This window comes from Dryobates pubescens, chromosome 7 (assembly GCF_014839835.1).
Source record: "Dryobates pubescens isolate bDryPub1 chromosome 7, bDryPub1.pri, whole genome shotgun sequence".
Lineage (NCBI taxonomy): Eukaryota > Metazoa > Chordata > Aves > Piciformes > Picidae > Dryobates > Dryobates pubescens.
In genome coordinates this window covers 41,698,725-41,714,521 of record NC_071618.1, presented here as the reverse complement: position 1 = coordinate 41,714,521, position 15,797 = coordinate 41,698,725, and the positions used below count along the sequence as shown (strand labels likewise).

The window sequence follows — 15,797 nt, the reverse complement described above, 5'->3', positions numbered from 1 at the left end:
CAGTCTGAGAGAACAGCAGGACAGTAACTCAAATTTGTTATTACAAGTGGCAGGGTACAGTTCCTCCTCATTCTGCTACTACCATTTAAAAAAGGGATTAGCTGGACATTCCTGCAAAGATATTGAAGCATTTAAAGACCTGACAGGTACTTCACTGGCATTAACTTTGGTGTGCCCAGGACCTGTGGGACACTGCTGCAACTGTTAATTTCTGACCTGCAGCAGAATGAATACTGTGCAACATCTGGGCAGACTGATCTAGTTGAGGATGCCCCTGCTTATTGCAGAGGGTGGTGGACTAGTGGCAGAGGGATCTGGAGGCGCTGGAAGGGGTCCAGAGAAGGGCCACGAGGATGAGCAGAGGGCTGGAGCACCTCTCCTGTGAGGACAGACTGAAGGAGTTGGGGCTGTTCAGTCTGCAGAAGAGAAGGCTCCCAGGTGACCTCATTGTGGCCTTCTAGTAGCTGAAGGGGGCCTCCAAGAAGGCTGGGGAGGGACTGCTCAGGATCTCAGGTAGTGATAGGACTAGGGGGAATGGAATGAAGCTGGAGGTGGGGAGATTGAGGCTGGAGGTGAGGAGGAAGTTCTTCCCCATGAGAGTGGTGAAGCCCTGGAATGGGTTGTCCAGGGAGGTGGTTGGGGCCCCGTCCCTGGAGGTGTTTAAGCCCAGACTGGATGAGGCTCTGGCCAGCCTGATGTAGTGTGGGGTGTCCCTGCCCATGGCAGAGGGGTTGGAACTAGCTGATCCTTGTGGTCCCTTCCAAGCCTGACTGATATTATGACTAGAAGACCTTCCGAGGTCCCTTCCAACCCAGATCATTCTATGATTTTATGATTTGTCAGGATGAACTGTGTCCAGTTCTGGCCCCCTCAGTTTAAGAAGGATATTGAGACACTTGAATGTGTCCAGAGAAGGGCAATGAGGCTGGGGAGAGGTCTGGAGCACAGCCCTGTGTGAAGAGGCTGAGGGAGCTGGGGTTGTTTAGCCTGGAGAAGAGGAGGCTCAGAGGAAACCCTCCCCAGGTTTGTTGCCCTTCTCTGGACACCTTCCAGCAACTCAACATCTTTCCTAAACTGAGGGGCCCAGAACTGGACACAGGACTCAAGGTGTGGCCTAACCAGTGCAGTGTACAGGGGCAGAATGACCTCCCTTGCCCTGCTGGCCACACTTCTCTTGCTGCAGCCCAGGATCTGGTTGGCTTTCTGGGCTGCAAGTGCACACTGAGAGCTCCTGGTGAGCTTCTCCTCCCCCAGCACCCCCAAGTCCCTCTCCTCAGGGCTGCTTTCCAGCCACTCACTGCCCAGCCTGGATTTGTGCCTGGGATTGCCTCCACCCAGCTGCAGGACCCTGCACTTGGTCTTGCTGAACCTCCTGAGGTTGGCTTGTGCCCATCTCTCCAGCCTGTCCAGGTCCCTCTGGATGGCCTCCCTTCCCTCCAGCCTGTCTGCTGCACCACACAGCTTGGTGTCCTCAGCAAACTTGCTGAGGGTGCACTCAATGCCACTGTCCATGGCACCCACAAAGATGCTGACCAAGCCTGGTCCCAGGACTGATCCCTGAGGGACTCCACTTGTCCACTGGCCTCCACTGGGACAGGGACCCATTGACAGCCACCCTTTGGGTGCAGCCATCAAGCCAGCTCTTTATCTTAACCTGGTGATTGCAACCTTTGATTTAGCACAAGAATAACTTTTAGTACTCAGTGATCCCACACAGTATTTGGAGCTCCTTGGCAGCAGGGTACTGTTGGACAATACAAGTCTACTGATTCCTCACAAGTGGCAAATACCATCAGTAGTATGTGAATAAAGTTGCTTAAAAATAGAAGATGTGCTGTGGTGCTGACATTCCACATATTGTGTTAATTTGAGCTTGTCAGCCTGGTAGCTGCCAAAGCAGTTTTGCAGAGCCCAGAACACCAGCAGTACCCAAGATGACTACAGCATCTGGCGTGGTGGCTGGGATGAGATCCACGAGCTGCAGTGAGCTCTGCTCTGCAACAAAGGAAACAAAGATTTACATCTGAACTCTGACACTGGGGCAGAAACAGCTTTTTTATACCAGTTAGCTACCTCACCTTACCTGACAAGGCAAGCAGGATGGTAAATCACAAGAACAGGAAGACTAATAAAACAGGGTAAGTCATGACAGCTTAAACTGCACTCTCTTGCAGTGGGTTTTTTCACCCATTACAGTGTGACTTTCATGCCACAGATGGAAAAGAAGATGGAAAGAAGGAACTGGTGCTGCCCTGGGAACAGGAAGGATGGAATGGAATGGAATGGAATGGAATGGAATGGAATGGAATGGAATGGAATGGAATGGAATGGAATGGAATGGAATGGGATGGGATGGGATAGAGTAGAATAGAATAGAATGGAATGGAATAGGATAGGATAGGATAGGATAGGATAGGATAGGATAGGATAGGATAGGATAGGATAGGATAGAATTGACCAGGTTGGAAAAGACCTTCAAGATCATCGAGTCCAACCTATCAGCCAACACCATCTAATCAACTAAACCATGGCACCAAGCACCCCATCCAGTCTCTCCCTAAACACCTCCAGGGATGGTGACTCCACCACCTCCCTGGGCAGCACATTCCAATGGCCAATCTCTCTTTCTGGGAAGAACTTCCTCGTCACCTCCAGCCTAAACCTCCTCCTGGCACAGCTTGAGACTCTGTCCTCTTGTTCTGGTGCTGGTTGCTTGGGAGAAGAGACCAACCCCCACCTGGCTACAACCTCCTTTCAGGTAGTTGTAGACAGCAATAAGGTCACCCCTGAGCCTCCTCTTCTCCAGGCTAAGCAACCCCAGCTCCCTCAGCCTCTCCTCACAGGGCTGTGCTCCAAACCCCTCCCCAGCTTTGTTGCCCTTCTCTGGACACCTTCCAGCAACTCAACATCTTTCCTAACCTGAGTGGCCCAGTAAAACAGGGTAAGTCATGACAGCTTAAACTGCACTCTGCTTCAGTGAGTTTTTCACCCACTCCAGTGTGACTTTCATGCCACAGATGGAACAGAAGATGAAAAGAAGGAATTGGTGCTGCCCTGGGAACAGGAAGGATGTCCCCAAGTAGTAAACAAGTCCCTCATTGAAACCTGGAAAGCATCTCAGTATTAGAGACAACTTTGCTATTATTGTAGCCCTGACAACCATAAGGTAAGGAGACCTCCAGCACCGTACAACACCAAAGACTTGGGTTTCCTGAGAAGGAATCTGTGCCACTGACATTTAGGTTTACTGGAAACACAAGCACCCAGAACTTCTGGTGCTGAGCACTGGTTCTGAATGAGGCTTTTTTCCAGCCTGAAGAAGCTGGCTACAACTAAAGCCTGAACATGTTCCAGGGTGACTATTTTTAGCCCTGCCCCTTTCAGTAGATAAAAAGGAAATGGATGCTTCCTGGCTAATTACCACAAAGGCAAACTGGATCCATTTTAAATGCAATGCCTCTGATAGCAGAGGGAAAGAAGTGGCACAAGCAGCAGAAGAGGAGCATTGCTTCCTGAACTCTGTGTTAAAGAAACAGGGCAATGAGAACTTTCCAATTACAACTATTGATTTTCTTCCCCAGGGCATAAGGAAAAATCCATGCAATCCTTGCCATAAACTCCACTGCTCTCTGCATCCTTAAGCACCTCTCTTCCTCCTGAAAATGACCTTCATGGCAGACTCCTCGCTGCAATGCGCCGCTCTGAAAGGCACACAACACCCTCGGCCTGCCCACCGCCGAGGAACAGGAGAGCATTCCAGAAGCAATCATCACACAGTTTCAACTCCAGGGAAACGCAGGGGGAGTCTGGGCACAGTCCTGGGCAGGGTCTAGGTGGCCCTGTGTTGTGGTTTGAGTATTTACTGGAATTGAAGAGCTCAAATGGCGGCAAGACTGAGAACGCCCCTGCTCCCCCTTCCGCTTTCCCGATAGACCAAAAAGGGAAAGGGAAAGAAAGGGGAGGGGATGGAAATATGGCAAGGAATTAGGGAAAGAAAAGGGGAGGAAAGGAAAAAGGGGAGGAGGTAAATCTACCAAGAAATAATTTGGATTTGGTTTGGAAGTAGAGAAGTGTCCTCTTGTTCTGGTGCAGGTTGCCTGGGAGAGGAGACCAACCCCCACCTGGCTACAACCTCCCTTCCGGGAGTTGGAGACAGCAAGAAGGTCTCCCCTGAGCCTCTCTCTGGAGAAGGTCTCTCCAGGCTAAGCAACCCCAGCTCCCTCAGCCTCTCCTCACAGGGCTGTGCTCCAGACCTCTCCCCAGCCTTGTTCCCCTTCTCTGGACACGTTCAAGTGTCTCAGTCTCCTTCTTAAACTGGACACAGAACTCAAGGTGTGGCCTAACCAGTGCTGAGTCCAGGGGCACAATGACTTCCCTGCTCCTGCTGGCCACACTATTCCTGATCCAGGCCAGGATGCCATTGGCCTTCTTGGCCACCTGGGCACACTGCTGGCTCATGTTCATCAGGCTATCAACCAATACCCCCAGGTCCCTCTCTGCCTGGCAGCTCTCCAGCCACTCCGACCCCAGCCTGTAGCACTGCCTGGGGTTGCTGTGGCCAAAGTGCAGCACCCGGCACCTGGGCTTTGTGCTGTTGAACTCATCTCACTTAATAGTCTTAGATTTCTTACTTGCTTCTCTCCATTAGTTCATGTGAAAGGAAGTGGAAAATGGACCAAGAAACTTAAGTACTAGTGTGCCTGCTACTTTGCAGTTCAATTGTTCACAAGCATAATGGCATTGGCTTGATGTCTAAAAACTGGTACGTGGCCAGGAACGTAAGAGGAGTGTAAAACACATCTCTCAACAGTTCAATTTAACCCTAGAAATATGATTAGTGGATAATTTTCTACAAATTGCATATTATTCTCTTGGAAACACTGGAATATTTCCAACACATGGAATAGATCTTAGCACATGGAGAAAAAAACAAAACTCTGTGCTTAATGAGGAGGTACTCAAAGCATCTGAGGGACTGTCTCAAGTCTCAAGCTGTGCCAGGGGAGGTTTAGGCTGGATGTTAGGAAGAAGTTCTACACAGAAAGAGAGATTGGCCATTGGAATGTGCTGCCCAGGGAGGTGGTGGAGTCACCATCCCTGGAGGTGTTTAGGAAGAGACTGGATGGGGTGCTTGGTGCCATGGTTTAGTTGATTAGAGAGTGTTGGGGGATAGGCTGGACTTGATCTCTGAGGTCTTTTCCAACCTGGTTAATTCTATTCTATTCTATTCTATTCTATTCTATTCTATTCTATTCTATTCTATTCTATTCCATTCCATTCCATTCCATTCCATTCCATTCCATTCCATTCTATTCTATTCTATTCTATTCCATTCCATTCCATTCCATTCCATTCCATTCCATTCCATTCCATTCCATTCCATTCCATTCCATTCCATTCCATTCTGGAAGTATACAATACATCTCTCAACATCCAGTTTAACCCTGTAAATATGATTATTAGCTAATTTTCTACAAATTGCCTATTATTCTCCAGGAAATACTGGCATATTTCCAACACATTGAAAAGATCTTAGCACATGGAAGGAAAGACAAATTGTGTGCTTAATGAGGAGTCACTCAAATCATCTGAGGGAATGTCTCAAGTCTCAAGCTGTGCCAGGGGAGGGTTAGGCTGGATGTTAGGAAGAAGCTCTTCCCAGAATGAGTGATTTGCCATTGGAATGTGCTGCCCAGGGAGGTGGTGGAGTCACCATCACTGCAGGTGTTGAAGAAGAGACTGGGTGGGGTGCTTGGTGCCATGGTTTAGTTGATTAGATGGTGTTGGCTGATAGGTTGGACTCAATGATCTTGAAGGTCTTTTCCAACCTGGTTAATTCTATTGTGTTCTATTCTATTCTATTCTACTTCTATTCTATTCTATTCTATTCTATTCCATTCCATTCCATTCCATTCCATTCTGGAAGTATAAAACACATCTCGCAACAGTCCAGTTTAACAAATCTCTCAACAGTCCAGAGACTGAATGAGACACTTGGTGCCATGGTTTACTTGATTAGAAAGTGTTGGGGGATAAGCTGGACTCGATCTCTGAGGTCTTTTCCAACCTGGTTAATTCTATTCTATTCTATTCTATTCTATTCTATTCTATTCTATTCTATTCTATTCTATTCTATTCTATTCTATTCTATTCTATTCTATCCTGTCCTATTCTATTCTATTCTAATTCTATTCTATTCTATTCTATTCTATTCTATCCTGTCCTATTCTATTCTATTCTATTCTATTCTATTCTATCCTGTCCTATTCTATTCTATTCTAATTCTATTCTATTCTATTCTATTCTATTCTATTCTATTCTATTCTATTCTATTCTATTCTATTCTACCCTGTCCTATCCCATTCCATTCCATTCCATTCTGTTCTGGAAGTAGAATACAGATCTCTCAACAGTCCAGTTTAACCCTATAAACCTGATTATTAGCTAATTTCCTACAAATTGCATATTATTCTCCTGGAAAGACTGGAATATTTCCAACACAAGGAAAGATCTTAGCCCATGGGAAAAAAAGCAAAGTGCTGTGCTTAATGAGGAGTCACTCAAATCATCCAAGGGAATAAGGGAACTTCCTTCCATATTATGCTGCATCTTACCTCGAGACAAAGAAATTGATCATTGGTACTGGGAAAATCAAGGCAGCATTGGCTGGCAGACAGCAGCAATCTCAGCTTGGTGATAAAAAATGCCCTCCCACTTCCAATGAACTGAAACTGAACTGCATTTGTGCAGCGTGTCAGCTATTGTGTGAAAGGCATGAATGTATTCATACATATTTATCCTGAAAGGCAATTCATAGCCAGCTAAGCATATCCAAATGAAGAGGCATGCTGGTCAAATTATGCATTTTCTTTTGCTGGAATGGGGGGAGAAAAAGCCTGGCAGAATGCTCATTTCCAGCAATGTACTGAGCTGTCAGTCAGTCAACACTCTCACAGTACTTTTGAGTAGATGAGCAACTTGTCTGCACTAATTATACCGCGTTTGCTTGGCCTAGACCACTAAGTGTCAGGGTGGCTTCCAGAAGGAAATGTGACTTTTCAAACAAGGTCATTAATTATTCTAGCATGTGGAGCAGATCCCAAACACACATATTTATTCCAGGGGCCTGTTTTTGGGGTTTTTTTAACAGACCTTCATCATGCTCTCTGCAGAAAATCCTTAGAAGAAAAAGCAAGAAGATAAATCAAATGATCACAGCCCGGTTACAAGCTGCCATGTTGGCAACTGCCATTTTCAGTAGTGATGCCTAAGGATGTATTTTTCATAGAACCATAGAATCAACAAGGTTGGAAAAGACCTCAGAGATCATCAAGTCCAACCTAGCACCCAACACCTCAGCACTGACTAAACCATGGCTTCAAGTGCCACATCCAATCCCCTCTTGAACACCCCCAGGGATGGTGACTCCAATGGCATCCTGGCCTGCATCAGAAATAAGTGTGGCCAGCAGAAGCAGGGAAGTCATTGTGCCCCTAGACTCAGCACTGGTTAGGCCACACCTTGAGTCCTGTGTCCAGTTCTGGGCCCCTCAGTTTAAGAAGGACATTGAGACTCTTGAATGTGTCCAGAGAAGGGCAACAAGGCTGGGGAGAGGCCTTGAGCACAGCCCTGTGAGGAGAGGCTGAGGGAGCTGGGGTTGCTTAGCCTGCAGAAGAGGAGGCTCAGGGGAGACCTTCTTGCTGTCTACAACTCGCTGAAGGGAGGTTGTAGCCAGGTGGGGATTGGTCTCTTCTCTCAGACAACCAGCAGCAGAACAAGAGGACACAGTCTCAAGCTGTGTCAGGGGAAGTTTAGGCTGGAGGTGAGGAGAAAGTTCTTCACAGAAAGAGTAACTGGCCATTGGAATGTGCTGCCCAGGGAGGTGGTGGAGTCACCATCCCTGGAGGTGTTCAAGAGGGGATTGGATGTGGCACTTGGTGCCATGGTTTAGTTAGTCGTGAGGTGTTGGGTGCTAGGTTGGACTTGGTGATCTCTGAGGTCTTTTCCAACCTTATTGAGTCTATGATTCTATGAACTGTCTTCAAGAACTTGCTGTAGCCACTAAACTTGACAATGTCAGATTGTGACAGAGCTTTGCAGAAGTCACTCTCAGAGACTGGGGTTTTTTTCCTCAACTTTCCCTCAAGATGGCATGCAGTGTGAGTGTATATGATGCTGATGTGTTCAAATGATTGTTTTAAATAAAACTGTTTCTGTGAAGAAATGGAGAAAGAGAAGGAAGCAGAAATGGGAAAGGGGAGCTGAGAAAGAATTGGGGAAGAAGAGGGTTCGCTATGGTCAGGGGGACAAACACAACAGATGTGAGAGAATGAGTGCAAGGCTACAAAGAAGTAATTTGGAAGAGAAAATCTGAGATGATGTACATGCCAGTCCCTCATTTTCCCTCTTTTGTGCATAGCTGAATGCCCTTGGGAGTATCAAAATCATAGTATCATAGTATCAGTCAGGGTTGGAAGGGACCACAAGGATCAGCTAGTTCCAACCCCCCTGCCATGGGCAGGGACACCCCACACTACATCAGCCTGGCCACAGCCTCATCCAGCCTGGGCTTAAACACCTCCAGGGACAGGGCCTCAACCACCTCCCTGGACAACCCATTCCAGGGCTTCACCACTCTCATGGGGAAGAACTTCCTCCTCACCTCCAGCCTCAATCTCCCCACCTCCAACTTCATTCCATTCCCCCTAGTCCTATCACTACCTGAGAGCCTGAGCAGTCCCTCCCCAGCCTTCTTGGAGGCCCCCTTCAGCTACTGGAAGGCCACAATGAGGTCACCTGGGAGCCTTCTCTTCTCCAGACTGAACAGCCCCAACTCCTTCAGTCTGTCCTCACAGCAGAGGTGCTCCAGCCCTCTGCTCATCTTCGTGGCCCTTCTCTGGACACCTTCCAGCACGCTAGCGGAGAATGCGAGCATCCTATCCATCCTATCCTCATCTTCTTCCTCATTTGGAGCGTGAGAGGATCCTGAATGTTTGGGACACTCCTGTCTCTCTAGGCCCTGTCCTTCCCAGTGCAGATAAGCCTCTTGGAGGAACTCTCTCTTTGGGGAGTCATTAATCCTCAGGCAGTTAAACACTGGGATCATGGAATGAAGGCAACAGACATAAAAATCTCTTAAGCCTCAGTGAGACAAAATTAAGGGACAGATAATGCCCCCTCATGGTGGAAAGCTGACTACATAAGACTAAGAAAATAGTCTGGTTCAGGTGGGATTAGCAAGGGTGGATGAGGAGCCTGCCTAGGGCAGTGTGGCAGAAGGAAAAGGCAGCCTACCTATGGTGACATGGATGGCAGGAGCACAAGACTGGTCCAAGTAAGGTGTGTGCTGTACAGTGAGCTCCATATGTAACCCCATCTGTGATACACACCCTCTGCTTCAACAATTCATATGCTACCACCCTTGTTCATCTAACAGGCTTCATGGGGCAAGAGGAGAAGCATGAGCCAGGAAGAGTTGTGTAGGGACACTATCTTCTGTGACTGCCACACAGTGAAACCACCTGCAGCTGGATATGCTTCTTCCTCTCACCAGAGACCATGAGATCCACTCCCACAAGACAGACATTAGGACATGTCCTTGGAAACCACACAGTGTTTTCCAGTTAGTTGCAAAAGAATCATAGAATCAATAAGGTTGGAAAAGACCTCTGAGATCAAGTCCAACTTGTCAGCCAAGACCTCATGACTACTAAACCATGGCTTCAAATGCCACGTCCAGCCCCCTCTTGAACACCTCCAGGGACGGCTCTCTCTCTATACATTCACCTCTGCAACACAGTCACTTTGCAGTCCAATGGGAACACCTTCTTGCCCAGAGTGACAACAACAGAGACATGCAACAGTACCAGCCCACTCAATAAAGGCAGGAGTATCTAAATGTTAACATCAACTTGATGTAAAAAGGAATAAGTGATGGTGGGCAAACAAATGCTTCTCTACTACAGTAGAATAGAAGAGGATAGAATAGAACTGAATAGAACGGAACGGAACGGAATGGAATGGAATGGAATAGAATAGAATAGAATAGAATAGAATAGAATAGAATAGAATAGAATAGAATAGAATAGAATAGAATAGAATGGAATGGAATAGAATAGAATTAACCAGGTTGGAAAAGACATCAGAGATCATCAAGTCCAACCTATCACCCAACACCATCTAATCAACTGAACCATGGCACCAAGCACCCCATCCAGTCTCTTCCTAAACACCTCCAGTGATGGTGACTCCACCACCTACCTGGGCAGCACATTCCAATGGCCAATCTCTCTTGCTGGGAAGAACTTCTTCCTAATATCCAGCCTAAAGCTCCCCTAGCACAGCTTGAGACTGTGTCCTCTTGTTCTGGTGCTGGTTGCCTAGAAGAGACCAACCCCCACCTGGCTACAACCTCCCTTCAGGGAGTTGTACACAGCAAGGTCTCCCCTGAGCCTCCTCTTCTCCAGGCTAAGCAACCCCAGCTCCCTCAGCCTCTCCTCACAGGGCTGTGCTCCAGACCTCTCCCCAGCCTCATTGCCCTTCTCTGGACACCTTCCAGCAACTCAACCTCTTTCCTAAACTGAGGGGCCCAGAACTGGACACAGGAGTCAAGGTGTGGCCTAACCAGTGCTGAGTCCAGGGGCACAATGACTTCCCTGCTCCTGCTGGCCACACTATTCTTGATCCATAAAACCACATTCAGGAATAATGTCCTGAGTAAACCAACATAAACCTCTAAATCATCAGGAAATTCAGCTTCAATCACATTTGAACACAACGAGACATTCACACACTCAGGCATGAAGAGGCACAATGTGTGCTCTAGCAAGAGCTTTGCCCATGATGGAACACAAAAGTCTGCATCATCCCACCAGACAATACCAGAGGGAGGTACAAGCTCCACACCAGCCTTCATTCCCTCACTCCAGCTAATCCACCCCCAGAGCAAGAACTGTTCCCATCCACCATAAACCCTGCATAAGAATGTGACACATGATCCTACATAAGATCATGATGCTGCAGTCATCCCTCCCTAGGAAAGCAGTAATGAAAGCATCAAGGTCAGATATCTCATCCAGTGGTACCAGAGCACTCCTACCTTTTCAGTTTCATGTAATTCTCACTAGCTGCAGGTCTGCATTCAGCACGCTGCACCACGATTCCTTCCAAGGAGAGTTTGTCTAGAATGAAAGAAGACACCAAGAAAAAGGGCAAAATTGGAGATTAAATTCAAACTCACCAACATGGTCAATATTTTAATGATAGTTCACTAACAAAACCTTTGGGAAATTGGACACAATTATAAGTTTGCAAATCTCAAGTTGAGTTCTCAAAATCTCTGCTACTCTGACAACCTCCCTTCAGGTAGTTGCAGACAGCAAGAAGGTCTCCTCTGACCTGAAGGGTGGGTGTAGCCAGGTGGGGGTTGGTCTCTTCTCCCAGGCAACCAGCACCAGAACAAGAGGACACAGTCTCAAGCTGCACCAGGGGAAGTTTAGGCTGGAGGTGAGGAGAAAGTTCTTCATTGAGAGAGGTGTTCGCCATTGGGATGTGCTGCCCAGGGAGGTGGTGGAGTCACCATCGCTGGAGGTGTTCAAAAGGGGACTGGATGTGGCACTTGGTGCCATGGTTTAGTCCTGAGGTCTGTGGTGACAGGTTGGACTTGATGATCTTTGAGGTCTCTTCCAACCTTGGTGATACTGTGATACTGTGACTCAATTTTGGTGAAGAACATAACCCCCCTCTAAAATGGTGTGCTTGGTACAGCTTCCACTCATCCTAAGCAGAGGCTATTTTACCTCACAGGCACTCTGCAGAGCAGTAAATTACTGAGGTTACCTGGCATTTATGCTGGCTCAACTTCCTGTAAGCTAATCCTGCTGAGCATCCCATTGAAGCTCACATTTTCCCTCCAAACCAGCACAGTCACTTGGACTTGGGGTGCTGATTACAGCAGAGTTAAAACAGGACTGCATGGCATTCTGCATGGCTTTAGAGGATCAACTGAGGAGCAAGACAAAGTATTCCTTGAGTCCTGTGTCCAGTTCTGGGGCCCTCAGTTTAAGAAGGACATTGAGACAGTGGAAGGTGTCCAGAGAAGGGCAAAGAGGCTGGGGAGAGGCCTTGAGCACAACCCTGTGAGGAGAGGCTGAGCTGGGATTGTTTAGCCTGGAGAAGAGGAGACTCAGGGGAGACCTTCTTGCTCTCTACAACTACCTGAAGGGAGGTTGCAGCCAGGTGGGGATTGGTCTCTTCTCCCAGGCAACCACCAACAGAACAAGAGGACACAGTCTCAAGCTGTGTCAGGGGAAGTTTAAGCTGGAAGTGAGGCGAAAGTCCTTCCCAGAAAGAGAGATTGGCCATTGGAATGTGCTGCCCAGGGAGGTGGTGGAGTCACCATCCCTGGAGGTGATCAAGAGGGGATTGGATGTGGCACTTGAAGCCATGGTTTAATCCTGAGGTGTTGGGTACTAGCTTGAACTTGATGATCTCTGAGGTCTTTTCCAACCTTATTGATTCCATGGTTCTATGACATCAAAGAAATAAGCAGAAACAACAAGCTTGCACAGCTAGCATGCCCTAGGCTTCCTTCTTTTGCCATCAGATGTTTTACATAATCAAGAATTAACCACTAAGACCAAACATTAAATAAGAGATGGTAACTGCATGGATCTACTTTCCCCAGACTGTTGCACTGAGATGACCTAGGAACTGCTTGCATTGAACACAGTCAGTGAGCATGAAAAAAATAACCTGCAAAGAGAATCCAATCACCAAAGCACCCAAAATAAGTGGAGGATGAAAATGACAGCAGATTTTATTCCCATCCTCAGAAGGAGAGTAGCCTATTTTAATCTTACTGCAATTAAAACAATAACTGCTTACCCAAGGAACATACAGAATACAGAATTAACCAGGTTAGTAAAGACCTTCAAGATCATCAAGTCCAACCTACCACCCAACACCATCTAATCAACTCAACCATGGCACCAAGTGCCTCATCCAAGCTTTTCTTGAACACCTCCAGGGATGGTGGCTCCACCACCTCCATGGGCAGCACACTCCAGTGGCCAATCTGGAGCTGGAGCACCTCTCCTGTGAGGACAGACTGAAAGAGTTGGGGCTGTTCAGTTTGGAGAAGAGAAGGCTCCCAGGTGACCTCATTGTGGCCTTCCAGTATCTGAAGGGGGCCTCCAAGAAGGCTGGGGAGGGACTTGTCAGGATCTCAGGTAGTGATAGGACTAGGGGGAATGGAATGAAGCTGGAGGTGGGGAGATTGAGGCTGGAGGTAAGGAAGAAGTTCTTCCCTATAAGAGTGGTGAAGCCCTGGAACGGGTTGTCCAGGGAGGTGGTTGAGGCCCCATCCCTGGAGGTGTTTAAGCCCAGGCTGGATGAGGCTCTGGCCAGGCTGATCTAGTGTGGGGTGTCCCTGCCCATGGCAGGGGGGTTGGAACTAGATGATCCTTGTGGTCCCTTCCAACCCTGACTGATTCCATTCTATGACTCTATGGTCAGGTGAGACAAACTGCCAAATCTGCCAGACCCTCTGTGCATCACAGACAGCTAAATTTTATCCTGTTTCTCCTGTACAGAACCTACTAACTTAATTCTGGCTGAAGTGGTACTAATACTGCAGCTTAATTTCTAGTATTAATTTGCCTTCAGCTTGCAGTAGTTGGTTCTCCTAATGGCTTTCTATACTATGCTAAAGACCCTTTTAGTACCTGGTGTTTTCTCCCTTTGAAAGTACTTATCCATTGTAATAAAGCCACCTCTCAATCATCTTTTCAATAAAGAAGTAATTCCAGTTCAGGCATTACCTCACCACAAGACATTTATGCCACTCTTCAATCAATTTTATGTTTCTTATCTGCTCCTTGCTCAGTCTTGCAATGATGTTCTAGGAATACGAAGACCAGCAAACAGACATAATGCTTACTGTTACTGGCCCTATCAAAACCATATGTGGAGGTAAAACAGCAGATGCATGAGCCTCAATTACTTTCACCTTACTTCATCCATCAGGGTTAGTCAGTAGAACCTCTGAATTCAGCTGAATAGAGGGAGGAAGGGAGACTTGCACAAGCAAACTGGTGCCACCTCTTTTAGGATTCAGTGACCTTCCCTGCCTTGGGGGGGCAGGCTCTGTGATTTGGTTTGGGTTTTGAGGAGCGTGCATGCCTGTGTCCCATGACTTTGCGTCATGCTTGGGAGAGGTTCGGAGAGGAGAGGAGAGGTTCAGAGAGGAGAGGTTCGGAGAGGAGAGGAGAGGTTCGGAGAGGAGAGGTTCGGAGAGGAGAGGTTCGGAGAGGAGAGGAGAGGAGAGGAGAGGAGAGGAGAGGAGAGGAGAGGAGAGGAGAGGAGAGGAGAGGAGAGGAGAGGAGAGGAGAGGAGAGGAAAGGAGAGGAGAGGTTCGGAGAGGAGAGGAGAGGAGAGGTTCGGAGAGGAGAGGTTCGGAGAGGTTCGGAGAGGTTCGGAGAGGTTCGGAGAGGAGAGGAGAGGAGAGGAGAGGAGAGGAGAGGAGAGGAGAGGAGAGGAGAGGAGAGGAGAGGAGAGGAGAGGAGAGGAGAGGAGAGGACTGCCTTAAGGTCAAACTGCCTCTCAAAAAATCAAGCCCTGGGGCTTGGTAGAGCTGACTGGCTATTGTATCCCTAATACACCTATTGTGATTCTTTTCTAAGCCACACATTTTACCTATGTGCTCTGCACTCCCTGTTCCTAGGTGTGCATTTGCCCTTCACATGGGTAAAATGCATTGTCATTAAGCAGTTTCTGTGAATGAAGTGATCCTGATAGAATAGAATTAACCAGGTTGGAAAAGATCTTCAACATCATCGAGTCCAACCTATCACCCAACACCATCTCATCAACTAAACCATGGCACCAAGCACCCCATCCAGTCTCTTCCTAAACACCTCCAGTGATGGTGACTCCACCACCTCCCTGGGCAGCACATTCCAATGGCCAATCACTCATTCTGGGAAGAATTTCTTCCTGACATCCAGCCTGAACCTCCCCTGGCACAGCTTGAGACTGTGTCCTCTTGTTCTGCTGCTGGTTATCTGGGAGAAGAGACCAACCCCCACCTGGCTACAACCTCCCTTCAGGGAGTTCTAGACAGCAAGAAGGTCTCCTCTGAGCCTCCTCTTTTCCAGGCTAAGCAACCCCAGCTCCCTCAGCCTCTCCTCATAGGTGATAGCTACTGATGGAATTTGGAGATGATATGGACTGAGAATGCAATCAATAGAGTGATTCCATTCCCCCCAGTCCTATCACTACCTGAGATCCTGAGAAGTCTCTCCCCAGCCTTCTTGGAGGCCCCCTTCAGACACTGGAAGGCCACAATAAGGTCACCTGGGAGCCTTCTCTTCTGCAGACTGAACAGCCCCAACTCCTTCAGTCTGTCCTCACAGGAGAGGTGCTCCAGCCCTCTGCTCATCCTCCTGGCCCCTGGTCTTCATCTCCTCCTTCCCTGGCACCACTCACAAAGAGCAGGAGCTGGCAAACTCTGGGCCCTGTCCCCACATGCTGTCAGGTCTGGCTGTGAGAAACAGTGTCTCGGGAGAGACATTCCTGAATTGCACTTTCTCAGGCCAGTAAGAATTATTCAGAAGCTGAAACATGCACCTAATGGGAGAGTCAAGAAAACATGATTTATTTCTATTAGACTTGTTAAAGGTGGAGCATGCATGAATGCTTGGATGGGCAGCAATGCTTCCCTAGCAGGTTCTCCAGCTTCACAGTCAGCGGTCTAACAAGACTCAGTGGCTGGAAATTGGAGCTGGGTTCAGTCAGAC

General features: G+C 47.9%; 1 protein-coding gene across 1 annotated transcript in view; it reads right to left on the bottom strand.

The window, feature by feature from the left end:
• The window catches only part of GTF2F2 (general transcription factor IIF subunit 2), a 115,208-nt gene that overhangs the window by 49,150 nt on the left and 50,261 nt on the right, over positions 1–15,797 (bottom strand). The window contains exon 6 of the mRNA XM_054163104.1: positions 11,099–11,180. Within this exon, the coding sequence (XP_054019079.1) occupies positions 11,099–11,180 (82 nt within the window). The remainder of the gene's footprint in view (positions 1–11,098; positions 11,181–15,797) is intronic.